The sequence below is a fragment of the Rhamphochromis longiceps genome, linkage group LG15 (genome assembly GCF_057381845.1).
Source record: "Rhamphochromis longiceps isolate RC_006_pf linkage group LG15, R_longiceps_female_GT1.1, whole genome shotgun sequence".
Taxonomy (NCBI): Eukaryota; Metazoa; Chordata; class Actinopteri; order Cichliformes; family Cichlidae; genus Rhamphochromis; species Rhamphochromis longiceps.
This window is the reverse complement of record NC_140571.1, coordinates 33,769,825-33,797,227: the sequence shown is the minus strand read 5'-3', so window position 1 is coordinate 33,797,227 and position 27,403 is coordinate 33,769,825. Positions and strand designations below refer to the sequence as shown.

Genomic DNA, 27,403 nt, shown 5'->3' with positions numbered 1-27,403 from the left:
AAGTCCTGCCATTGATTAATGCTTCAATCTTTAATATGATCAACCTATCTCTAATAATCAGCACCACTTGTACCATAGGCCTTCAAGCTGGCAGTAGTTAAACCTTTACTTAAATAGCCATCTCTTAACCCAGCGGTCTTAGCTAATTATAAACCAATCTCTAACCTTCATTTCATATCAAAAATTCTTGAAAGAGTAGTTGTCAAACAGCTAACAGATCACCTGCAGAGCAATGGCTTATTTTAAGAGTTTCAGTCAGGTTTCAGAGCTCATCACAGCACAGAAACAGCTTTAGTGAAGGTTACAAATGATCTTCTTATGGCTTCTGACAGTGGACTCATCTCTGTGCTTGTTCTGCTAGACCTCAGTGCAGCGTTTGATACTGTCGACCATACCCACATAGCAGACAGGTCTGGCCCGGATCTGGTGTCAAGCACTGCTGGCTGACTTCTGGCATGGTAAGTGTTATGTCATCCACATAGGGGCCAGGCCTGGCATAGATGGCACTGTTTATGTGATGGCATGCCACATTTGGCCCGATTGTGGTTTGGTTTATGTGGCCCAGGCTCATAGAAAACAGGTCTGGCCCAGATCCGGCATCAAGCTGGCACTTCTGACTGACTGGTGTCATGGCAGGGTGTATGTCAACCAGATGGGGACCAGGTCTGGCAATGATGACACTGTTTAGAATCAGAATCAGAATCAGAATCAGAATGGGGTTTATTGCCAAATGTTGAGCAGGTTTACAACATTAGGAAATTGCTGCGGTGCTTCAGTGCAAACATAGTGTCATAAATAGCACTTAAATAGACATGGAAAAAAATAAAAGTAGGGATAAGAATTAAAAGTGCTACGTGGGAAGATATGTGCATGAGATATACATGAGATATATACATGAGAATAAGAATTAAGAGTGCTACGTTGAAAGATATATACATGAGTGCAGGTGGTGATCAGTGCCAAACATGGAATGATGCAGTGAACACAGCGTAGGGTCATGTGTTAGTGGTGGGAACAGTCATATGGTTATTGTTCATGTGTCCAACAGCAGAGGGGAAGAAACTGTTCTTATGGCGAGAGGTTCTGGTGCGAATGGACCGGAGCCTCCTGCCTGAGGGGAGCAGGTCAAACAGACTGTGTCCAGGGTGAGAAGGGTCAGCTGAGATCCGAGCTGCACGCCGCAATGTCCTGGAGGTGTACAGGTCCTGCAAAGATGGGAGTCTGCAGCCAATCACCTTCTCAGCAGAGCGCACAACACGCTGCAGTCTCTGTTTGTCCCTGATAGTGGCTCCAGCGTACCACACGGTGATGGAGGAGGTGAGGATGGACTTGATGATTGCAGTGTAGAACTGCATCATCGTCCGTGTTGGCAGGTTGAATTTCTTCAGCTGCCTCAGGAAGTACATCCTCTGCTGGGCTTTCTTGATGACGGAGGTGATGGTGGGCTCCCACTTCAGGTCCTGGGTGATGGTGGTACCCAGGAAGCAGAATGAGTCCACAGAGGTGATGGGGGTGTCAGTCAGGATGATGGGGGGGAGTGGGGCTGTGTGCTTCCTGAAGTCCACAATAATCTCCACTGTCTTCTGGGCATTCAGCACCAGGTTGTTGTGGCTGCACCAGGACACCAGACGTTCAACCTCCCTCCTGTAGGCAGACTCGTCCCCGTCCGAGATGAGTCCAATAACGGTGGTGTCATCTGCAAACTTGATTAGCTTGACAGACTGGTGGGTGGAGGTGCAGCAGTTGGTGTACAGGGAGAAGAGCAGAGGAGAAAGAACACAGCCCTGAGGGGAGCCGGTGCTGATGGTCCGGGAGTCCGAGACATTCTTTCCCAGCCTTTAGTATTTAGTATTTAGTATTTATTTATTTATTGTCATTGTCAAGAACAATGACACATGCTGCTTCCTGTCCGTCAGGAAGTCAGTGATCCACCGGCAGATGGGATCAGGCACATTCATCTGGGAAAGCTTGTCTCGGAGATGGTCTGGAAGGATAGTGTTGAAGGCAGAGCTGAAGTCCACAAACAGGATCCTGGCGTAGGTTCCTGGGGAGTCCAGATGCTGCAGGATGAAGTGTAGGGCCATGTTGATGGCGTCGTCTACAGACCTGTTGGCTCTATATGCAAACTGCAGGGGGTCCAGGAGGGGGGCCGTGAGGGTCCTGAGATGGGAGAGAACTAGGCGCTCAAAAGACTTCATGACCACAGATGTCAGAGCCACGGGTCTGTAGTCATTTAGTCCAGTGATCCTAGGTTTCTTGGGGACAGGGATTATGGTGGAGGACTTGAAGCAGGCAGGCACATGACATGCCTGCAGTGAGGAGTTGAAAATGCCAGAAAACACTGGGGCCAGCTCGTTTGCACAGTGTCTGAGGGTGGCAGGAGACACACCGTCTGGGCCGGGAGCTTTTCGAGCATTCAGACTCTTAAACTGCCTCCTCACATCTGCTTCATGAATATGAAGAGTTGTGGTGGGAGGAGGTGGTGTGAAATCCTCTTTTGTGTGGGGTGAGGAGGGGGGTGTTGTAGGTGAACGGTTTGAAGGTGGTGATGGCTCTATGGAGGGGGGAGAGGTGGGGGAATTAGTGTCCAAAGTGGGGCCGTTGGAGGTGTGAAGGCTGCCTGATGGCTCATCAAAACGGCAGTAGAAGTCGTTTAGGGTGTTGGCTAAGAGCAAGTCATCAGTGGAGTGGGGGGTTTTAGGCTTGTAGTTTGTGATATTCCTAAAACCTTTCCACACAGAGGCCGAGTCATTCTCTGAGATCTGCTGCTGCATCTTCTCAGAGTGCTGATGTTTAGCAATGTCCACTTCTTTAGTGAACCTGTACTTGGCCTCTATGTTTATGTTCCTATTTTCCTGTTTTAGTTAGAAGACCCAATTGCCATGTTGCAATACTATACTGCTATGGTAGCCAATGTTTCAAATGCAGGTTTGACAGGTTTGTGAGTGTACACTTTATTATGTTTGCCACTTGGTTGCTGTAGCTCAGGAGGTAGAGCAGGTCACCTATTGATCGGAAGGTTAGTGGTTCAATCCCTGGCTCCTCCAGTCTCTGTGTCAAGAGTGTGAATGTGTATGAATGTAGTTAGGAAGCACTTGGTTTAGAGAAACTGACTGGGTGAATGTGGCATGTTTAGAGTAATCTGCGAGAGTAGAAAAGCGCTATATACAAATCTGTCCATTCACTGTCCGAACAGAGTTTTGTCATGTTACTTTTGCACTGTTATGTTCCGGCACATGTTGTCATTACATGGCTTGATTATGGTACACATTAGGCTGACATCTGGGGCCAGAGTTGAAAGTGTTCTGGGCCAGCACAGGACCAGCAGTGTGTCTGCAACTGGCCTTGTGCTGGCAGACCAGCTACGAGCCACCAAAGGGCCGTCATTCTTTGCGGTATGTGGGCCATGTGTAAGCACATTTTGTGGGCCAGATCCAGGCCATACCAAGTTTGCTATGTCGGATAATATCCTAATAGAGCGATTAGAGCACGCTGTAGGTAATACAGGTACTGCACTGCAGTGGTTTGTATCATATCTGACTAATAAACTCCAATGTGTTCATGGAAATGGAGAGTCCTCTTTACACACTAAGGTTAATTATGGAGTTCCACAGGATTCAGTGCTAGGACCAATTCTGTTTACATGAAACATGCTTCCCTTAGGCATTATCATCAGAAGGCATTGCATACATTTTCACGGTTATGCAGATGACACCCAACTCTATCTATCCATGAAGCCATATAACACACACCAATAAGTTAACTAAAGGAATATCTTAAAGACATAATGTTAATGGAAAATTGTACTTAGTAGTCAGTATAAGCTTTTAGTGATATAGGTTTGCATATGGTAGAATACTGCATGTTGATCTTTTGATGACTTAGGCTGTTGTTCACTACAAGACTTTGTGTGCATTCCAGAGTGCTCTGGCATTCACACCCACATCCTTGGAGCATGGGAGAGGTTGTACCTTCTCTTATTGTTTTGTGGTAGGATAAATGTATCTATGTCTGTTTTAAGCCAAGTGCCTTTTTGTTTAGATGAACTGCTGGACTTCCAGACCAGCAGGTTTAGGGAAGTCTTTATGGGGTCACACTCTGACCCCACACACGCGCACACACATATGAACATCCACATTCCAATATGAGGAACAAACAACGACTGATGTCTATAAATAAAGACCAGGGCAGTGGCAGAGCGCAAGTCTCTGAGCTCTCACTCTCATGCGGGTGCTCTGTGACTGCCCTTACAGCAAGTAAAAATGTGTGTTTCTCCTCTCTGATTCTCAGCTGAAGAAGTGTCTTAGAATACATCTCTTGACACATAAAGACCTTGATGACCTCTAACTTTCTGCTTCTTAATTCAGATAAAACTGAGGTTATTGTACTCGGCCCTGAAAATCTTAGAAATATGGTATCTAACCAGATTCTTACTCTGCATGGCATTACCTTGGCCCCCAGTAACACTGTGAGGAACCTTGGAGTCATTTTTGACCAGGATATGTCCTTCAATGCACATATTAAACAAATATGTAGAACTGCTTTCTTCAATTTGCACAATATCTCTAAAATTAGAAATATCCTGTCTCAGAGTGATGCTGAAAAACTAGTTCATGCATTTATTACTTCTAGGCTGGACGACTGCAATGTGTTATTATCAGGATGTCCTAAAAACTCCCTGAACAGTCTTTAGTTAATCCAAAATGCTGCAGCAAGAGTACTGACAGGGACTGGAAAGAAAGAGCATATTTCTCCTGTTTTGGCTTCCCTTCATTGGCTCCCTGTTAAATCCAGAATTGAATTCAAAATCCTGCCCCTCACATAAAAGGTCTTAAATAATCAGGCCCCATCTTATCTTAATGACCTTATAGTACCATATCACCCCATTAGAACACTTCACTCTTGCACTGCAGGCTTATTTGTTGTTTCTAGAATATTTAAAAGTAGAATTGGAGGCAGAGTCTTTAGTTTTCATGCTCCTCTTCTATGGAACCAGCTTCCAGTTTGGATTTGGGAGACAGACACTATCTCTACTTTTAAAATTAGGCTTCAAACTTTCCTTTGTGCTAAAGCATATAGTTAGGGCTGGATCAGGTGACCCTGAATCCTCCCTTAGTTATGCTGCAGTAGGTGTAGCCTGCTGGGTGATTCCCATGATGCATTGAGTGTTTCTTCACTCACTATGTGTTAATAGACCTCTCTGCATTGAATCATTACTTATTATTCATCTCTGGCTCTCTTCCACAGCATGTCTTTTGTCCCGTGTTCCTTCTCTCACCCAAAGCCGGTCGCAGTAGATGGCCAGTGCTCATAGGGGGTCATATGATTGTTGGGTTTTTCTTTGTATGTATTATTGTAGGATCTAAAGCGCCTTGAGGCAAATGTTGTTGTGATTTGACGCTGTATAAATAAAATTGAATTGAATTGAATTACAATACCTTGAATGTACTCTAAAATGTGCTTTAAAATTGTATTTCTGTCTGAATCAATGGCTTATTTAACATGACGGTGGGCCCCTGAAAATAAAGTTTTCATTATTTTCTCTCACCATTTGTTTTCGGGATTCCATAAATCACTTGTGATTTAGTGCTGTGGCACTAAAGGTGATGTTCACAGTATAAATTTTGGCTTGGCACAGTAGGATACTTATGAATAAATAAAAGATTGTGACATCGCTCTGGCTTCTAGTTAGATACTGTTCTGTCCTCACTAAGCGTTGTCCTCGTGAACGTAGACTCAGCTATACAGACAGCTAAACACTCTCCTAATCAAAATCCAGGGAACAGGCCAATGTGTTGAGTTGGATGATTTAATAAGGAAAAAGTGTGAAACTGTTGACAAAACCAGAAATAAACCAATAAAAATGTTGCCTCAATATACAGTATAACAAACACATATTCAAAAATATGAGCACAATATTTATCTGCTTAGTGAGTGCCCGAATAAAACATCAAATGAAATCACACTCATGATCAAAACGTTAAAGAAACCACATGACATATGAGCTAGCTTAACCTCACTAGCTTAGGTTATACATGCATTCAAATTAAATTCTAACTACAAACTATATCACGCCTTCACAACAAATAATAATGCACACAAGTTGTCTCAGTGATAACAAACAATATTACTCACAGATGATGCCGTTTATCAGCTTGTGAAGGCATGGATGGCAACAGATTAATGGAGGTGAAACTGCCTCTGGCTCGATCTTACAGAGTAAAAAAAATACACAAAAACAACCACTAGAGGGCAAACTGCTGCAGAACAGAAAATACCTAATGCCAGCATACTCCCCACCTGACATCCCCAGGATGTCAAACTGCACATCACTTGACAGAGTTTCTCTGCAACAGGAGTATAACTTCAGACACTGGCCTTAAGTAAAGTTTTGGAACACTGTCTCTGAAAACTTTCACCTCGACCTTCCTGACCTTCCCATCGTCACTTGGAAAAGTCCTTGTGATCAGTCCTGTGGGCCAGTCATGTCTCTTCAGTGAATTGTCTTTCATTAGAACAACGTCTCCGTCCATGAGATTAGGTCTCTCCGTTCTCCATTTCTTTCGACCTTGTAGACTACTGAGGTACTCCCTTTTCCACCTCTCCCAGAATGTGTTGGCCAAGCTTTGAACCTGATGCCACTGACGTCTGAAGATATTACTATCATCAAAGTTACCAGGAGGAACAGGAAGTACAGCAATCTTCTGAGTTAGCAGCATAGCAGGAGTGAGGATGAGAGGTTCGTCTGGATCTGTGGACACTGAAGTAAGTGGTCTGGAATTGACAATTGCAGTTACCTCTGCCATAAATGTTGTCAGGACCTCATGTGTGAGCTGAAAAGACCCAAGCTTGAGGAACATTGCGTCAAGGATCCGACGTGTGACACCGATCATCCTCTCCCAGCTTCCCCCCATGTGTGAAGAGTGGGGAGGGTTAAACAGCCATACACAGCCCTGATCAGACAGGTAGTTGGACACTTCCTTGTTGTTACAGCCTTTGGAAGTGATCCCAAGCTCTCGACAGGCTCCAACAAAATTAGTACCACAGTCTGACCTTAGCTGTTTGACAGGCCCTCTAACTGCAAAGAAGCGTCTTAGAGCGTTAATGAAGCTGGATGAATCCATTGATTCGATGACCTCGATGTGTATGGCACGCACGCTCATACATGTGAAGATGATTGCCCAACGCTTACTGTTGGCTAGCCCTCCACGTGTCCTCCTTGAGGTGACACACCATGGTCCGAACACATCCAATCCAACAAAGGTGAACGGAGGATCTGTACTCAAGGGATCAGCAGGCAGGTCTGCCATTATCTGCTCCTCCTCTCTCCCACGCAATCTTCGACATGTCACACAGTTGTAGACCAAACTGCTGACAGACCGTCTTCCTCCAACAATCCAGAAACCAGCACTCCTCAAAGCGCCTTCCGTCAAGTGTCGTCCTTGATGGCAGACTTGTTCATGGCAGTGTCTGATAAGCAAGGAGGTAACATGATGTTTACCAGGCATGATAACTGGCTGACCCTCTTCTGCTGTGAGCTGTGACTTTTTCAGTCGTCCTCCGACGCGGAGAAGACCTTCAGAATCAATGAAAGGACAAAGCTTGCTGAGAGAGCACTGTTTAGGGACCTGACCTCCCTTTTGTAAGCAGTGTATTTCTTCTGAATAGACCTGCCTTTGGACAGCAAGAAGAATTCTGATCCTTGCATGATGCAGCTGGTCTGGACTGAAAAGCAGCTTGCAGTTGTGCCAACCGTGGCAAGGACCTTCTTTTGCTGCCCTTGTAAAGGAGTAAGCAATGTGGCAGAGCCTGGCAATAGCTCTGGTGAGTGACCTCCAACTTGAAAATCGCTCAAAGCGTTTACTGCCCAGCTGAAATGACAAATTTGTGGCACAAGTCACTACTTCTGGACGTAGTTCCACATCTGTTGCGGGTTCAACTAGGCTGAAAGCTTCCTGTTTTAAGTGACAATGTTGCTTGTCTACAAGAAAGGCTGGTCCAGACAACCAGGAGGAAGCTGCAAGCTGGTTAGCTGGAATCGCTCTAGTTGCCTGGTCAGCTGGGTTGACATCAGAAGGAACATAGTTCCATTGGCTTTTGTTGGTTGAACGTCTGATCCTTTGTACCCTGTTATGAACATAGACGTAGAACCGTCTAGAGTCATTAAATATATACCCAAGCACTACTTTACTGTCTGAGAAAAGCTTGATGTCGTCTACCTGAATGTCCAACTCTGCAGACATAACCTCTGCCAGTTCCACTGCAAGAACGGCTGCACAGAGCTCAAGCCTTGGGATGGTGATGTCAGGCTTAGGTGCCAACTTTGTTTTCCCAAACAGGAATCCAACTTCGCTATGTCCTGCAGCATCTGTGACTCTCAGATAAGCAACAGCAGCAATAGCTTTGGTAGATGCATCACAAAAGATACAGATCTCCTTGCTCTGAGCTGTGGAGAGTGGGACCATTGTGTAGGCCCTTGGGATCTTCAACTCTCTTAGGTCTTGAAGAGATGTGCACCACCTCTGCCACTGTTCAAGCTTTTCTCGGGGCAGTGGTGCATCCCAGTCACAAGTCTCAGTAGTGAGTTCTCTCAAAATGAGGCAGCCCTGAACACTGAAGGGAGCAGCGAACCCCAACGGGTCAAATAAGCTGTTGATAGTAGACAACACACTCCGACGTGTAAAGGGTTTTTCTGCGCAGTCCACATGGAAAGTTAGAGTATCTGTAGCAAGATCCCAACCAAGACCCAGGCTGCGCTGCATGGGAGGGGAGTCCTGACCCACGTCCAGGTCTTGCAGGTTGCTAGCAAGATCTTCAGCTGGAAATGCCCTCATGACCTCAACACTGTTAGACACAATCTTGTGTAGTCTGAGGTTGGATTGCGCTAGCATGTCTTGTGCACCTTTCAGCACTTTGATGGCATCTTCTGCACCGAGGAAAGATTTCAGGCCATCATCAACATAGAAATGTCTGTGCACAAAGCTCCGCACTTCGGGTCCATAGTCCTCTTCACCCTCCATAGCCGTCCTCTTCAGGCCATAAATGGCCACAGCTGGCGAGGGACAGTTACCAAACACATGAACCCTCATGCGGTACTCCAGCACTTTGTCATCAAGTTGGTGGTTACGAAACCACAAGAATCGGAGGTGGTCCCGATGATCCTCCCTCACTAGGAAACTGTGGAACATCTGTTGAATGTCTGTCATCACAGCCACTGGGTCCATTCTGAAACGCATGAGAACCCCAATTAGGGTGTTGTTGAGGTCCGGGCCTTGTAAGAGCACATCATTCAATGAGATGCCTTTGAACTGTGCGCTTGAATCAAAGACGATCCTTATTTTTCCCGGTTTCTGGGGGTGATAGACACCAAAGGAAGGTAAATACCAATACTCTTTGTCAGGCTCTGGTGGAGGAGCTGGCTCAGCGTGTCCATTTTTGAAAATATCCTCCATGAAATCTATGAAATGATGTTTCATCTCCGGTTTCCTATTCAAGGTACGGCGAAGTGACATCAGTCGGCTGAGGGCTTGCTCTCGATTATTTGGTAAACGTGGTCTTGGACTACGAAATGGCAGGGGAGCCACCCAGCTGTTGGAATCATCTTTCTTGAACTCCTTGTTCATGATCTGGAGGAAGATTTCATCTTCGATGGAGGGTGCCAGCTTATCATCCTCTTTTGAATGGCTGAAGACCAGCTCACCTAAGCTTGGCCGACTGGAAGTCAGTGTGTCAGGGGATATTAGCTGTTCCTCTATGAACATTTCTTTGCAGATGATCCTGTTCTCACAAGGCTTGAAGTAGCTTGGTCGTCCATTCTCAAGGACATTGGTCTTGAATGTGTTGACAGTCGGCCGGTGAGCCCCACCGAGACAGACGTCACCGACTATTACCCAACCCAGGTCCACTTGTTGGGCATAAGGTTCGTTGTGACGGCCGTTACGCTGACTGCGCACTTTGTGAACTCTGATGATGTCCCTCCCAAGTAACAAAAGTATCTCAGCTGACGCATCAAGAGGAGGGATCCTGTCAGCAATACACCTGAGATGCTTGTGGCTTTGGGCGGCTTCTGGAGTAGGGATTTCGTCCCTATTATTGGGAATCAGGTTGCACTCAATAAGAGTCGGCAATGATAAGTGCAACTGTCCATCAGCTGACTCCACCATAAATCCAGAGGCCCTTCTTCCAGCAGTCTCGGTGATTCCTGAGCATGTTTTGAGGGTATAGGGGGAAGCCTCACCCTGGATGTCAAACATGTCAAAGAATGCTGATCTGGCTAGCGACACATTGCTTTGGTCATCCAGCATCACGTATGTCCTCACCTTTTGGTCTGGGCGACCCTTGGGATACACACTGACCAGACAGATTCTGGAACATGATTTACCTTTAAGACCCTCACCACACACAGCTGTGCATGAAGAGGCTGCTATGTCAGTGACACACTCGGTAGGCTCCCCACCATGCTCTGCAGAAGGTGGTCTGGAACTTGGAGCCCAAGGTGCCGGTCCAGGATGGAGTGCTGCAATGTGCCGGTCGCTGTCACACTCAGAGCAGTGGGTGTCAGCTTTACACTCTTTAGCTTGGTGAGTTGCTGAAGCACAACATTTAAAACATATGGAGTGCTCCACCAGGAAGCGTCTTCGCTCTGCAAGTGGTCTTTCTCGAAAGCCTCTGCATTTCCTGAGGGAGTGAGGTTTCTTGTGGAGAGGACACTCTCTGTCTAGATCAACGGTGAGTCCTTTGGAGGACTGAGAGGTGGGGGGGTTTCCTACCTCAGTTTTACTTACGGATAAAGGAGGTTTGGATTTCCATTGTTTGGAGAAGGATCCGTCACCTTTGAACACAGCTGAACTGAAGTTAGCAAAAGCAAAGCTAGGATCATTTCTCATCTCTGCATGGTTATACACGAAGTCCACAAAAAATGAGAAAGGGGGATATGGAACTTGGTGCTCCCTCTTATAGCGAGACCCCTGAGTTATCCACTGTTCTTGGACATTGTGGGGCAGTTTCTCCGCTATAGGGTTTATTCCCCTTGCAGTGTCTAGGAAGCTGAGCCCTGGCAAATATCCCTCTTGCTTAGCAGCTTCGATCTCTAGGAGCAGGTCTCCGAGTTCTTGAAGCTTCTGGTGATCTCTATTTGAAAGCTTTGGGAAGTGGTTCAATCTATCGAAGAGAGAAGCTTCAATGGCCTCTGGAGAGCCATAACACTTGTCCAGCCTTCGCCAAAGCATGTTCAAACCCATGAATGGACTGTTGACATAAACTGCCCTTATCCTCTTGGCGTGGTGTAGCGACTCCCCACCAAGCCACTTAATGAGCAGGTCCAGTTCTTCACTAGGTTTGAGGCTAAGTCCCTCCACAGCGTTAACAAAGCTAGATTTCCATGACAGATAACTAGCAGGCTGGTTATCAAACACTTTTAGTCCAGCTGTGACAAGGTCTCGACGCGTCAGATATACAGCTAACTCAGATACACCTTGAGCCTCCAGTGGTGAGCGGGGTGGAAGTTGGTTTGTTGAGTCTGTGCAGCGATGTGTGTGCATGGAGGGGACATCTCTATCTGTGTTAAAAGGCAGAGGGTCAGGGCGATTCTTTCTCTGGTTGCCTGGGTGCAGGCCTTCAGCCGAGCAGGCAGAAGGATACGGCTGTTGTGTGTCACGACTGACGCAATGAACTTTGATATCTGGGAGGTGTCTGTGTTGTGGTACAGAAGCAGCAGCCTGTGTTTCTTTCTCATTTTGAGCTAAAGCATAACTCTGCCCTGAAGAGAAATGTGCTTGGATGAACTCACCAGTTCGCTGTAATGACTGCTTCGTTGCTTGAGCATGACTGGCTTTACTCCCAAGGTCACAGTTGTCTAAATCCGCAGCAGCCTCAAACACTTGAGCCTCTGCTGAGGCAGCCTCAGCTTCACACTCTTCTTTTAGTGCATTCAATGTAGCCTCTATGCGTGCTTTCTCCACTTGCATGTCTATTTGACGTTTTGCATAGGCTGCTCGTGTGCGTGCAGCTTCCGCCTTTGCACGAGCTTTAGCAGCAGCGGCACTAGCTGAAGATTTATTTGAACTTTGCTTGGAAAATGCAGCTGAGGCAGCACACTCTGACCTAACCTCCAGGCTCTGAATATCGGCGTCAATAGGGTTTGAGCTGGACATCGTTTAATACAGGCAGGTGAATGGGTCTTCAAATCCCGTAAAAAGATACAGAAGAAGCGAACGTAGCCTCTTTGATGTTTTTCTTCTACTTAGTGGTTACTGGTGGCGAAGAAATAGGCTGCCGAGATTCCTTCAAAGCTTGATGTGATGATTCATCTTTTCACTGTTCTGTCCTCACTAAGCGTTGTCCTCGTGAACGTAGACTCAGCTATACAGACAGCTAAACACTCTCCTAATCAAAATCCAGGGAACAGGCCAATGTGTTGAGTTGGATGATTTAATAAGGAAAAAGTGTGAAACTGTTGACAAAACCAGAAATAAACCAATAAAAATGTTGCCTCAATATACAGTATATCAAACACATATTCAAAAATATGAGCACAATATTTATCTGCTTAGTGAGTGCCCGAATAAAACATCAAATGAAATCACACTCATGATCAAAACGTTAAAGAAACCACATGACATATGAGCTAGCTTATTAACCTCACTAGCTTAGGTTATACATGCATTCAAATTAAATTCTAACTACAAACTATATCACGCCTTCACAACAAATAATAATGCACACAAGTTGTCTCAGTGATAACAAACAATATTACTCACAGATGATGCCGTTTATCAGCTTGTGAAGGCATGGATGGCAACAGATTAATGGAGGTGAAACTGCCTCTGGCTCGATCTTACAGAGTAAAAAAAATACACAAAAACAACCACTAGAGGGCAAACTGCTGCAGAACAGAAAATACCTAATGCCAGCATAGATACCATATACTCCAGTAACTCTCACACAGTGAGTTTTTTGGCTACCTGCTTCAGGTAACTCCTTTCTACCAGTGGATGGAAGCTGTAAGGTGAGCAATAAGCTGAGCAATCACAGCTGTTTCCAGTCACGGATAACATTTTATTTTTTACACAGCTCCAATATGAGCCACTTATGACAGCTACTGAAAAAAACATGAACATGTACTTGCAGCAAACATATGGTAAATCCATTGTGGTATGTCCATCTGAGCCTGCCTTGGGGACAACCACCACTACCAGCTGACAAATGTCATGCTTAAAGACTGAGTAATATGCTCCCAGATTGTGAGCTAGAGAGGCGATGTGAGCCTGTGAGCCTGAGCTCAGCATTAATGAACCCCTGACTTACAGAGAGCTGCTTCACAGATCTGCCATAGTAGAAGTGCAGGAAAAGTAACATTTAAAAAGACAGCCAATTGAAAAGCTGGTGACTTGTAACTGATCACTTTGTTGAGCTCGAAGAGTTTTCTTCTTCTTCGGCCATGTTCTCTTAATAATGCACACACTTGGTGGTTGATTACTTTTCCCGTTTCTTTTATTGTTAACAACACAGGAGGGGAAAACCATACATTACTTCAGCAGTTCGCGCTTTAGAACAACAGGAACAGGAAGTGAAGTAATCTATAATCACCAAAATAAAATCCTTTTCAAAATAAAATGACAATCAGAAAACTTCTTTCACAACATAAAATAAATTAATATATTTACTCATGAGGACACAAATCTAACACCCCCCCTTGTTCTCATGCTGCTAGCCCATAGCATCTTATGCATTTCCAAAGAACCATTTTTGAAACTTTCTGAGTCTCACTCTTGTAACTGGTTTTGTTAGTATGTCTGCAGCCATTTCTTCTGATGGACAGTGTTCAATGCAGATTTTCCTTTCATTTACCGCTTCACGAATGAAGTGATATTTCACATCAATATGCTTTGACCTCTGTCTGTTCACTGGGTTTTTACTCAACGCAATGGCCCCTTGGTTGTCCCCAAACAGTTTAGTACATGTGTACCTTTTTCTGTCCATGCCGTTTAACAGTTGGGTTAAGTACATGCTTTCCTGAGTAGTGGTTGCAAGACCAATGTATTCAGCTTCACATGTTGAGAGTGCCACTGTAGGCTGTTTCTTTGTTTTCCAAGATATTACTGGTCCCTCTTTAGTAAGTGCAAAACAGTAGCCTGTTGTACTGCGTCTGTCTTTTACAGAGGATGCCCAGTCAGAGTCACTGTAAGCAATTAGATCTAGATTCTCACTGCTTTTCTTAAAGATCAGTTCAAAGTCATTTGTGCCTTTTAGGTATCTGAGGACTTGTTTTGCCATTACTAAGTTCTCTCTCGTGGGTTGAGCTAGTGTTTGAGATAGTCTGCTAACAACCCAGCTTATATCTGGTCTCGTACACGTCATGGCATATATCAAACTGCCCACTATTTCTCTGTACTCTCTTGAGTTAACAGTCTCATTTGCATCACTTCCTCCACATGTAGTAGTGTCCGTTTTTAGTTCACACGGTGTGGATCTGGGTTTGCATTCAGACATCCCAAAGCGTTCCAACATTCTTTGAATGTACCTCTTCTGATTCATCCTGATTTCATTCTCTTTTTGTATAAACTGTATCCCAAGAAAACTGGATATTTTCCCCAGGTCTTTCATGTTAAACTTTGACCTCATTGTTTCTTTGAATGTGTTTAACAAGTTAGTATTGCTAGCCGCAATGATCAAGTCATCTACCCAGATGATAACGAGTAGAGTTTCATGTCCAATGTCCTTTCTGTATATACAGTGATCAGAAAGGTTTCTTTCAAAGTCATTTTGTTCAAGGTAGTCATTCAAGAGTTTGTACCAGTTTCTACCTGATTGTTTTAACCCGTAAAGGGATTTCTTTAATTTGTACACCAAGTTTTCTCCTGACTCTGTTTGCTCAAAACCTTCTGGTTGTTCCATGTATATTTCTTCCTCAATGGGAGCATGCAAATATGCAGTTTTAACATCCATTTGGTGGATAATAAGATCATTCTGGACTGCTATTTGCATTAGGGTTCGCACAGATGTCATGTTTGCTGTTGGTGCAAATGTCTCTTGGTAATCTATTCCTTGTGTCTGGTTGTAACCTTTTGCTACAAACCTGGCTTTGAATATTTGTCCTTGTTCATTTTCTTTGAGGGCGTAGACCCATTTTCCTCCAATGGTATTTCTACCAGTAGGTAAAGTAGTCAGTTCGAATGTGTCATTCTCCTTCAGAGAGTTGATTTCTTCTGTCATTGCCTGTTTCCACCTTGGTGCCTCTGGTGACATCAGCGCCTCTTTATAGGTTTGGGGGATTCCACAGGTTGCTCTGTAACAATAATCAACACTTACAGGGGTTTCATTTGCTAAATCTTTGCAGTTAGATGTGTAATCCTCTAAATATTTAGGAGGTTTCCTTTCTCTGTTAGGATAGCGCTCAGTTTGGTTTTGCTCATCACCCTCATTTCTTTCTATGTCAGGGTTTGGTTCATTTGTGTTGGTTTCCTCTTCTCTAGGAGGTATGTTCTCTGCTGCATTTTCATTTTGTTGTTCTGTACTTTCTTTTAAAGGCACTACATGTTCATAAGTCTGAATTTCTGTGTCATATTCATCAGTCTGTGTTTGTTGTTCAACAGTGTTCTTCTTGATAAATCTCACGAGTCTGTGTTTTGACACTTTTCCTGTGTGAGGGTTATAGACCAGGTATGCTGGGCTATTTTTACTATAACCCACAAATATCCCTTTTTCACATCTGGGATCAAGTTTCTTGTGATCATGTATGTATGCATAACAGTCTGACCCAAATATCCACAGTTTTGAGAGATCTGGTCTTTTCCCTGTTAACATCTGATACGGTGTACTTTTAGTCCTGTTACTGTAGCATCTGTTGCGGGTGTGTGCTGCATTTTGGATGGCGTAAGGCCATAATTCTTTTGGCAGCTCTTTTTCTAGTAAAAGACACCTCCCCATTTCAAAGAGAGTTCTCCATTGCCTCTCAGCTGTGCCATTCTGATGGGGAGAATATGGCGCAGATGTCTCATGCTTTATACCCTTTTCCCTTAAAAGAGACTGGAAGGAACTGCTTGTGAACTCGGTGCCATTATCCGATCTAATGCACTTAACACTGCCGTATGGTGCACAGTCAGCTAGAAACTTTGCTGTGGCCTCTGTGGTGTCACTTTTCTGTTTTAGAAAGTAAACTGACACCGCCCCTGAAAAATCATCTGTAAATAATATAGCGTATTTATGACCACTTTGGCCACTAGGTTCAATGGGGCCCGCTAGATCAGTGTGCACCAACTGTAATGGGTCACTCGCTTTTGGGTCGCTTTGTCTGTTTCTGTTGTTAGTGAATTTCCCTTCTGTACACACGTTACAATCTAACATGCCACTGCCTGTGATTTTCATGCCATCTACAACATCGGGTAGCTTTAACACATCACTAACATTACAATGTCCTAAAATTTCGTGCCATGTTTTCACATCACAAGCCAGATTAACAGTGTCACAGGACATCATGTCATTGTATGATGTTTCATTGTTTACCGTTTTCAAATAGTAGAGTCTGTTGTATTCTTCAATGGAGAAGACTGTCCCATCTTTGTTCACCAGTTCATTCTGTCCCTTCTTGAAGATCACCTGTGCTCCATAGTTTGTAGCTGCCTTCACTGAAAATATGCTCTGAGGGTAGGATGGGATGAACAGGGCGTCTCTCAGTGTGATGGTGGTACAGTGTCCTTGTATGTCCCGTAGAGAGACGTTGGCATCTCCCCTCTTGAGTGCGACGTTGTTTGTCCTGGATCCATCAGCGAGCTCCATGTAGTGTTTCTCAGGATCAAAAGTCTCATCAAACTTTATGAACTTGTTCTTCTCTGTAATGATGTGTGAAGTAGCACCACAGTCCACCATTAGTCCTTCTCTTATTATGTCAGTAGGCAGAAGTCTTTGACTAACTTTAAATACAAAAGTCTGCTCTTCTTTCTTGTCCTCTTGTTTTACTACAGTTAGTTTCGCATCATCTCTGTATTTGGTTTTTCTTCTACATGTCTCATCACTGTGTGTCGAGCTTCTATGGTAGCTACACCACTTAGGTGTTCCCTTTTGGCGACAATCTTTTACAAAATGTCCTCGGTTTCCGCATCCATGGCAGGTGATTGATGTTAAATCAACCTTCATCACATTATCCGCTTTTACTTTGTTGTCGAATTTCTCGGTTTCCTCATAACTTCGTAGGTTGCTTTTGAACTGTGTGAATGTTAAATCTTCACTGCTTTGAGTTGTGTGAATAGCAAATGGCTTGTAAGCTTCAGGAAGCCCCTTTAGAATCATAGCGATAATAAGTCCATCACTGATGACTTCTTTTGCATTTCTTAGGGAGGTCACTGCTTTTTCAGCCCGGATAATATAATCTGTCACTGTCTCATCTGGTTTCTTCTGTAAAGACGTCAGCTCTGTGTACAGTGCGATGATTCTGGGCTTGCCTTTACTATCGTAGTGGTCACGTAGTATTTTTAAAGCTTTTCTTCCGTCGTCAGTCGCATCTCTCATTACCAGTGAAAGGCTTTTATCATCAAGAAACTGTATCAGTTCAGCGTAGCATTCAGCGTTCTTCTCTGCATCTGGGTTAGTGGCTGATAATATAGTGTCCTTTAGACCAATGATCCGCATGTGGCCGAGAAACTTTGCCTCCCAAAGTTCGTAACTGTTTTCGTCTCCGTTGAACACTAACCTCTGCCATCTTCCTCCTGTTGTGTCACGCCTGGGCCCATAACCTGTTGAGCTCGAAGAGTTTTCTTCTTCTTCGGCCATGTTCTCTTAATAATGCACACACTTGGTGGTTGATTACTTTTCCCGTTTCTTTTATTGTTAACAACACAGGAGGGGAAAACCATACATTACTTCAGCAGTTCGCGCTTTAGAACAACAGGAACAGGAAGTGAAGTAATCTATAATCACCAAAATAAAATCCTTTTCAAAATAAAATGACAATCAGAAAACTTCTTTCACAACATAAAATAAATTAATATATTTACTCATGAGGACACAAATCTAACACACTTGTCTGTATTTCAATTCAATTCAGTTCAATTTTATTTATACAGTGCCAAATCAAAACTTGCATTTTATATATAACCCCTTTGTAATACCTGTTCACCAAAGTCTATTTAGCAACATACGTAATGATATTACACATTAAAAAAAATGCACACAAACATTGGAAATCACTTTTTGGCACAACACCGGCCTCAAGCTCAGTTAGCCGCCCGGCCTCAAGCTCAGTCTCCAACTCCACCATCATTTCATTTCAACCTTTTGTAACCCAGTAGAGAAAACTACCTTTTGTTATTTTTTTCTTGTTTTCGTTTTGATTGTATAAATGTATTTTCATTATTTTATTTTGAAAAGAAACATTTATTTTGAAAAAAGGAAGTGTGATCCTCTAGCAAACTTTATTTTCTGTTGCTGGATCACAAGGGATAAATGCCTTTTTCATTGGTTGAAGGTGGTTTTAGCCCCGTCTTCCGAAACACCAGACCATCATTTCACATGAGCTAGATCTTTTCGCACGTGGAAATAGATGAGACAGGTCACGGATAGCTCGTGCGGAATTTTCTAACATTTTGGTGAGTTTAGCCCATGGGTTTGAAAAGTTAATAATGTGTTAGTCTGTTGCTAAAAGTTGTTTCTTCTGTTCATACCGATTCGCGAGTGGTAATTTGCTGTTTAAAAACGGTTGAAATGCTGTTGTGGTAGGATTTGTTTAGCATACTCGAAGGATGATTGGAAAAATGTATTATCTTGCTGGTTATACCTATTAATCATAATTTCATGGTTAAAAAGAGAACAAGAAATTCATTTGTTGTTTACATGGTTAAAATAATTTCATGTATAACGAGAGATATATTCAAAGCATGCATGTAATGTATTACTGTGGTAATGTGAAAGAAATGTGAAAAGAGATAAAGAACTAAAGCTATAGCTGTGATACAAGAGAAGAAACGGAGCTGGCTGTGTACAATAATGTTAATATTGTTGTGCAGGCTAGGTTTTTTTCCCTTGTCCGTGTGGAAGGAACTAAGATTTTGGATTCCAATGGATTCTCTCCGGATGGAGATGGCGAGCCTGAGCCCAGACTGAACTTTGCAGAGGAACTTACTCTTCTTCCTCGACGGAGACTCCCAAGTGGTAACACACAAACCACAAACGAAAGAGAACAAGAACTTTGACTTGACAAATGACCAAAGACAAAAAGACAATTGAATATTGAGCTCAAACGACTATTTTTGGGGTTATTTTTGTTTTGCCGGCTTCTTCTTGTTATTGTTATGGTTATTATCACTACTACTGTCAATGTGGAATTTGTGTCTTGTTTATTTCATTTTTGTGCAAAATAATAACTGTTGCTGCTCAAATTCCTGTCTCCAGCCATTTCATTCTGCATTCGCCTCGCTTTCTATTGTAGCCCTGCCGAACCTAGCAACTGGTCCGTAGTTTGGCTGTCCTAAACTATTTAAAATGAGTCAGTGGTTACACTTTACTTCAGTTGCCCTCAGTTCAGCCCCCTGTTCAGCAGCCACTCACCCTGTGCCCCAAGGCTGGACTGGGACAAAAAATCGGCCCGGGCATTTTGACTAGAGACCGGCCCACCAGGATAAAGATTGAAAATGTGACGTCATTCAGGGATAAAACCGCAAAGGATTCTGGGAACTTGTGGCAAGAGGTACTAGCGCACGCAGGCTTTCAATTGAACTCCGTTACACAGCGATAAAAAGAAACACAAAAAATGGCAAGAAGCTGTTGTATTATTAACTGCAATAGCCGGTCGCATGACAGCCACGGGAAGCCGATCGTTTTTTTTTTTAATCGGATTACGTCCTTGAAGAGAAATGTTTTAAGCCATGTTTCCGAAGTAAGAGCCGACGGATGGTCTGGATATACCAAATATAACGTCCCAGAACACTCCAGCTCACATGTTAGTCTGCTCCAAGCATTCCCACAAAGGTCAGAGTTTTTTAGTCGTTAATACGTCATTTTTCTTAACATAATTGGTGATATAGGTTACAAGCAAGTCTGGCGCTGAACAGAAATTGTCGCGCTATGCTCCTTTATTTATTGTGCATAAATAGTGAATTGTCCTGACACAATATTGCGTTTCGCTTCTGTTATTACCATGGTACATTGACAAAAACATATACTTTTATTCACAGGATAAAACAGTTGTTTTGTATCACTAATTGTCCAGTGCAATTACAGCATACAATATTATTGTCACTGCTACATTTCTGTAATTCTACCAGAAATTATTTCCACTACTAATTAATTACCGTTGAGCTCAAAGGTTATATTAATAAACGGTTAACGAATGTGTATTTATGACGACGATTTGTGAGACTGGTAAACTTACCTTTGTTCGTACGATGGTCTTTCGTTCTACACGGTGCGTTTCAAGGTCCTGTACACATCCGTCGGTAAACTGTAAAGAAAAAACAAGAAGGTATTGGAACCGGAGAATGACCGTTTTGCGGTGCTGCAAATGCTTGCATTTGATGCGGTACTTGGATTGTTTTGCCACGAGTTCCCGGCATGCAATGCGCGAAAATCACGTGATTGCTAAACAAGGGGGCGGGTGCATTCGGCCTCCTCGGCTGTAATTGGTCCAGCCCAGAGTCGATCATGACCAATTGGCCAATCCAACACCTTTCATTATATATACCCTTCCTAAAAAAAAAAAATCCATCGGCCCATAAAAACAAAAAATCGCCAGCGGCCCACCGGGCAAATGCCCGCTATGCCCGATGGCCAGTCCAGCTATGCTGTGCCCTATTTCACCTGCTCCTCCAGTACAACAAGCTAAATCAATTCTATCCAAAGGGAATTGTTTTTCATCCATCCATTGTAAGCACAGAGACAATCCAATAAATAATGTAATCGTTCCTCAAAAGCTGGCCCGTTTAGAGACCGTAACTCTCTCCAGGGCCTCCCCAGAGTCGCCTGGAGGCTAAGAAGTCAGCCGGGAACTGCACCCTACACCCATGATCTCATTACCCGACCCGAACCTATGTGCTCCTCAACTCCAGTCAGCATCAACCCTGCCAGAGGTCTGCGCACCTGCTGGTTCTGTTTTGTCCCTGCCAGAGGTGTTCGCGCTTGCTGGTTCCGTTCTGTGTCTACCAGAGGCCACCGTGCCTGCTGGTTCTGCCCTGTGTGTTCCAGGGGCCCCTGTGCCCACTGGTTCTGTGACTGCCCCTGCTGGAGGGTCCGAGGAGCCCGTCCAGCCATTACCATCGCCTGCAGCGCCATCGCCTGCAGCGCCACCGCCTGCGCTTCTACGCCATCGCCTGCAGTGCCACCACCTGCGGCTTCCACGCTGTTGCCTACAGTGTCTTCATCTTCATCTGGTACAGCCTCCGTGTCTTCATCCACGCCTGCAGCAGCAGCAGCCTCTTCCGCCTCGCCTGGCCCAGCCAGCAGCCTCTGCCTCTTCCGCCTCGCCTGGCCCAGCCAGCAGCCTCTGCCTCGCCTGGCCCAGCCCGCGGCCTCACCATCGTCAGTCATCTGCCAGGCCGCTTGTTGGGCATCGTCACCAGTGTGGACGACCTGCTGAACGCCGCCGCTGCCTTCTGCGTGGCCGGCCTCCGGATCTGCTCTGTCGCCGCCACTGCCTTCCGTGCGATCGGCCTCCGGAGATAAACTGTTCTGGACTGCTGTGCCGCCGTCCTCCGGGTCGGCCTCCCGAATTGTTTTGGATCTGCTCTCTGTGCTTCGGGTTTTTTTTTTTTTTTTTTTGGTTGTTTTTGGACTCGGTCCCTCCTTCCTGGACCAGCACTGCCAGACCTGGTCGGGTTGTTTTCTGTTTTTTGAACGTTTTTTGTGTTTCTGTTGGGCTGTCATGGGGGTACCGTCATGGTCCTGAGTCTGCCGACTCAGTTTTTTGTGTTTCTTTATGCTTTTGTTTATTCTGAGTATGTATTCTGTTATGATTTGCCATTTGTTAGGTTTCTGTTCTGTGCCTGCCCTGGTCCCACTTCTGTGTCCTGTCTGTCCATGGTGTCATACTGTCTGTTTGTGAATCTGTCTGTTTAGTTCAGTGTCTTGTCTGGGTCTCTGTGTCTGAGTTTCCTGTTTTATTCTGAAGGTCCCCGTCTCATGTGAGTGTGTTCAGTTTACGTTTCCCCTGTCCCGTCAGCTCTGATTTCTCCCAGGTGTGGGATTTCTCCCACACCTGTGCCCTCCTGTTTCTCATCCCCTGATTACTGCTGTGTGTATTTAAGCCCTGTGTGTTCTGTTGCCGGTTTGTCTGTGTTCCACGGTGTCCTGTTCCTTGTCTGCGTCTCTCTGTCTCTCACCCCATTTGGTATCATCTCAGGTTTGTTATTTAGTTTTCCCAGTTTAGGTTTCTTTAGTTATATGTCATCTCTCATTGCCCGTTTTGCCACTACGCCACTTTGTAAATAAACATCACTAGCATTATCATCCACCGCCTGCATTTTGGGTCCTTTCTCCCTCCAACACCACACTGCTCGCCTCGGCAGACGTGACAACTTCAACCTTTACTGGATTTTTGTTTTTACACTAGTATCTCTACATCTCTACTTCTACTTAAGTACAGAATGTGTGTACTTTTGCCACCTCTGCCTGTGGTACACAGCCCATTAATAGAGATTAATCATATTCATGATTGAAGTATCTATTAATGGTAGGACTTCTTTGGGCAGTCTTGGAATGAGGTATTGAATAAGATGGATGGATCAATAGGATAGAAAGTCTCTAAATATCAATCATACTGAAAGTAACTGTACATAATTATATATCTGTGAGATTGTTATGAGTAATTATTTTTTTAATTGTAATGTTATTTTATTTATAAAGAAATTCATGGAGTCATTACTAGTTAACGTTGAAGGAATATTCGACTCAGCAGAGCTTTGATTCTTTGTCAGCCTAGCTGTAGTGCTGAAGAGAAACCCTGGGTTGTTATTTTCCCCAATAATTGAGAAATAATAACATTTCCTAGCTTTTTAATCAATTATTACATAATTTACTAACAGGACATAAGACTTTTTTGTGGGTTTTTTTATGTTTAAATCACATTTTGCTGACATAGTCTGTATGGGAATAACAAGCAGGGCTTTGGGTAAACTTTAAGACGTTCCATAAATTAATATGAATGCACACTTACATTTATTTATACATTTAGAAATCTTACACACACATTCGGAATACACATTTGCACATTCTTGTACTCTTTTACAAATCTATGTAGAGATTACCAAACCAGATTAAACAAACACGGATCTGAAGATGCACACATAAATTTCAATATGCACACAGGAAACTCCAAACAGATTAAAAAAACCAAAGTGCAGCTTGGGATACACACACTAATGGTTTTGCTACAATAATAGCCTCATATATTTGCCCTTGCCTCTCTGGAAGGACTGGGCCTGGGTCTGTCTGAAGGATTTCCCTCCTACTCGCTCAGTTTTTTTTAGCTTCTTGTTCCATGAGAAAAGTTCTCGTTTCCTGTTTTTTCGAGTGTTTATATAATTTGTTGCCAAAGTAGAGAATTTTCTTCCAAGACACCTTGCTGTTTGTGAGGTTTTTAATTTACAGCCATATAATACCTCCACATGATGTCCCTCTTTACAGCAACCTACGTGCATCTGCTCAGTGCAGCTGAGTTCATAACTGCACAACAACAAAGCCCAGCAGAACAGAAGTGAGGGGGCAGAGAAAAGTGTGGTTGGATGAGATGAGCAGCATTTGCACAGATATATCTACTTTCTGATGAAATTCCAAAGTGTGTGTAAGTTAACAGATTTATCAGTATTACAGCTCTATCACTAAGACACAAGAATCTGATGGACACTATAATCTACTCCACTCTATCAGATTTTGTCTTTTAAATTAATGTTTAAAAGACAGTTTTAGTCTTTATTCTTTCAGCTGTGGCCTCGGTGGGGTTTAAGGGTCTGAGAACAACTAAAGAATAAATCTAAATACAAAATTCAAAAGTAGGGTTAGTCCACGTGCAAATTTGACATACAGAGCAAATAGGTGCCCTACTTTCATGTGCTATATTAATGCTTACTGAAAAATAAAATAGCTGTAAAACTGTTAAAAACAGCCACCAGGAAAATAATTAAAGACTAAATTTGTGTCTAAGAATCCTTATTTGTTGCAAATGCATATCATAGAAATACAAATACTCTATATCAAAAAAGGCATTGCTTTCCAGAGAACTGATTGTTCAGTATGTGTTGATTTCACACCTGTTCATCACTAATCTGGAATCTGACCTGAGCAGGTTATATTGACTGTGCAAGTTACCACGGCAACATACTCCAGTGAGAAGTAAACCATGTTTGTAGTACAGAAAACCCACGGTTGACCCTGAAGTTATCCAGATAAGAAATAAATCCTCCCTCATAGTACAGGCCTCTGATGAGGCAGGATGTGTGTGTTTTCATGTGTTTATTATTAATCACATGATCTCATTTCTGTGGTGCACAGATTGTATAACGTATGCAGCAGCTGCTGTGATCCATCTGATGAAAGTTGTAGAAACCAAAGTCTTGAAAATATACATATCCCAAGTGCTCCTGTGTGTGTGTGTGTGATTTTTCACTTTGGCTTCTAATGGTCACAGAAAAAGGAAAACACACACACCAACAACACTTCCTGAACTTAACACCTAATACCTATTAGAGAGGTTTCTAAACATCTGGATACTTCTATAATTCAAATTAATCTCTTTTCAAGAAAAAAAACCACAAATTGATTTACAATAAAAATCAAATAAACACAAGTAAGACAACAGGAAACACAAAATGCTGCCCAAACATGTATCAAAGCTCATGAATTTTAAGCTGTTTTTTTAAAGTGTTAATAGAGAGTGGTTATCTGTTCCAGCATTTTGGACTGAAGGTTTGGAATGCAGAATTCCCCTTTGTTACGCCCCAGTCTAGGGGTACAGGAACGCAACATAAGTTTGAAAAGACTGCCCCGCCCTGGTCCCCAAAACCATACACAGAGGGAAAACCAATTTCTTAATGAATTGTGATTTATTCTCTACACTGCAAAAATGAAGCTCCAGGGTGAACAAAGGCCAAAATAACAAACAAAACAAGCTAAGTCAGGAGGAGGTGCTATCTAGAACCCTATGTGAAATCAAACATCAAACAAAAGACAAGCGCTACACCTAACTCCCTAACTGAAATAAACAGGAGAAAACAGTGCAAGGAAAAACAATACGGCAGCTCACCCCTTCTGTTGCAGTGCTATTTACAATGAAAACTAATGTACACACTATATACAAAACTCAGAAAGGCCGCAAAAATCACAGGCACAAAAGTCTCAGGTTTTGGAGGCCAGGGTCAGGTCTGCTGCTGCTGTCAGTGGCTGCTCCAGGACAACTGCTGGTGAGGGATTTGAAGAAGATCACATGGCCAGGGGACCAATCAGCAGCCGTCAGCTCATCCACTCCGGGACCTGCAAAGACTTAAAGGCACAGACAACAACAGCCACCAAAACAGATTATGGACAGGGCCATAACACCCTTTGCTTTCAGATCAGTTCATGGCATCACAAGAAAACTTCCATCTGCGGACCTAAGAATCAAGTTTTGAGAATAGGGGTGGAATATGTAATATAAGTCACCTTATCACCTAAGGCCATAAAAGTAAAAACCAAGCTTTTAAACCGAAATCTAAGGCCATAGAATTAATGTGAGCATCAAGTCCAAAGAATGACCAAAATTTAGCCTAAGATTCCACACCTTAGTTTTTACAGTGGATAAGAAAGAAACTCGGGAAATATGTTCTAGTTGTAGAAGGCAGAAAGATTATTTCCAACCTAATGGTGGTTATAATAAGTTACAGAAGTTTGCTAAGAAACTTCAGGCTCATCCCAGTGGTCTAGAAAATAGATTAATCTCACCAGTCTTCATGATATGTATCTGAAAGGAGTTAAAAGTAGTATTCACTAGCTGAAAGTACCAGCTGGAAGTACAGCCAGCTCATCTCCACATCTAAAGGTCACGGTGAGATCAGAAAGGCACTGTCTACATACTGGGCAAAGTTTAATAAAGGGAAAGCATTCCATAATTAGCTGCCATGTTTCAGTTAAAAACAAAATCCAGATTTTTCCTGAAGAACACGACATAAAAAACAAATGAGTAGAATAGAGTTGTATTAATCAGCAAGTATTCCAGTTAATAAAGGAGGAGTGTAAGGGAGCAGTCCCCGAGACTCCTCAGGCAATGGGGTGATAATATCATTCGTATTCGTTTCTAAGGAAAGCCTTTCTTATTTGACTGCATGGAAAAATGACCTCCAAATTGAGCTTCCTGTAGAAGATTGGAGATAGACCTGTCTTGTGGCTCAAACCCAAACCATTGACACAAGGTTCAGGATTTTAAAGTACAAATGGCTGTTTTAATCCCAGTATTCGCAATGACTGTATTAAGTGTAGTAAATAGAAGGAAACCTTATTTCATTGTATGTGGGACTATAAAGTATTGCAACCCTTATGGAAAGGAATTCTTGACTTAATTTCCAGGTTAATAGAACATGTTATCCCAGTTGACGCAAAATTGTGCATTTTCCACATTCTCTCTGGACAGTTCCAACTACATGGAAAGAAATGAAAGCCAAATTTCTTTAAGATGGAAGGACATACATGGACCCACCCCTAATTAATGGATCAAAGAAATGACAGGCTTGCAATGAGAAAGTTGACGTTCTTAGCTAAAGAAAAGACTTCTACCGGATCTGGACACACTTTTTACAATTTATAACGGGATTGTTTGTACAGAGAACTATGGTGTAACTGATATACATATGTGCTGAGAATACGATGCTGTTGGGTGGGTTGGGGTTTTCGGGGTGGGAGGGGTGACTCTATACATGTTGATGTATTACAACTTAAAAATCTAATACAACCTTCTGTAGGAGGTAGTTCTGGACTATGCGAGAGGTCCCGATAGGGCCAGTGCACACAACCCGTGATTTCTGGGAGATTCTCCAGGATCTGTAAAAATGTCACAAATATCTTTAAACATTTATACGCACAGGAAGCTCTATGTGGGCGTAAGCTCTTTGAAAGTGAAAAATATCATTCTGTTGACTTTAAATATAAAAATGTCTGTTAAACGATCACGGGGGGTTTTTTTTTGTTGCTGTTGTTGTTGTTATTTTGAAGTATAGCTTTTATAAAATGCTTTTATAAGTCTTTGTATGTTCTAATCTATTTGTATTTGTGTGTGAATTGGAAAAAATTTGTCTGTATAATTAGACACAAATTATTGTACACATTTCTAAATCTTAGTTTGAATCATATCGACGGTTTTCTCTCAACATAAAGCAGACGCTCTGCTTGTTCTTGCTCTACGTGACTTGTGGGCGAAAAGTCGGAGGAGAAGCTTTGTCCCTTCTGGCTCGCTGTA

At 43.2% G+C, this 27,403-nt stretch overlaps 1 protein-coding gene across 1 annotated transcript; it reads right to left on the bottom strand.

The window, feature by feature from the left end:
• Window positions 1–14,422: 14,422 nt before the first annotated feature.
• Window positions 14,423–17,865, bottom strand: LOC146652983 (uncharacterized). Its single transcript, XM_085382945.1, has 2 exons — window positions 16,504–17,865; window positions 14,423–15,286 (listed from the first exon to the last, which is right to left on the bottom strand). Exons 1-2 carry the CDS (start codon window positions 17,764–17,766, stop codon window positions 15,257–15,259), a joined length of 1,293 nt encoding a protein of 430 aa, XP_085239071.1. The 5' UTR covers window positions 17,767–17,865; the 3' UTR covers window positions 14,423–15,256.
• Window positions 17,866–27,403: the final 9,538 nt, after the last annotated feature.

Bases quoted from the DNA above. Each gene is read 5' to 3' on its own strand.
- LOC146652983 (XM_085382945.1), bottom strand. From the start codon at position 17,766: ATGGCCGAAGAAGAAGAAAACTCTTCGAGCTCAACAGGTTATGGGCCC. The intron at 15,287-16,503 runs GTAAACAATGAA...TTATTGTTACAG, and splicing joins GACTCTACTATTTGAAAACG to AGCAACCTGTGGAATCCCCC.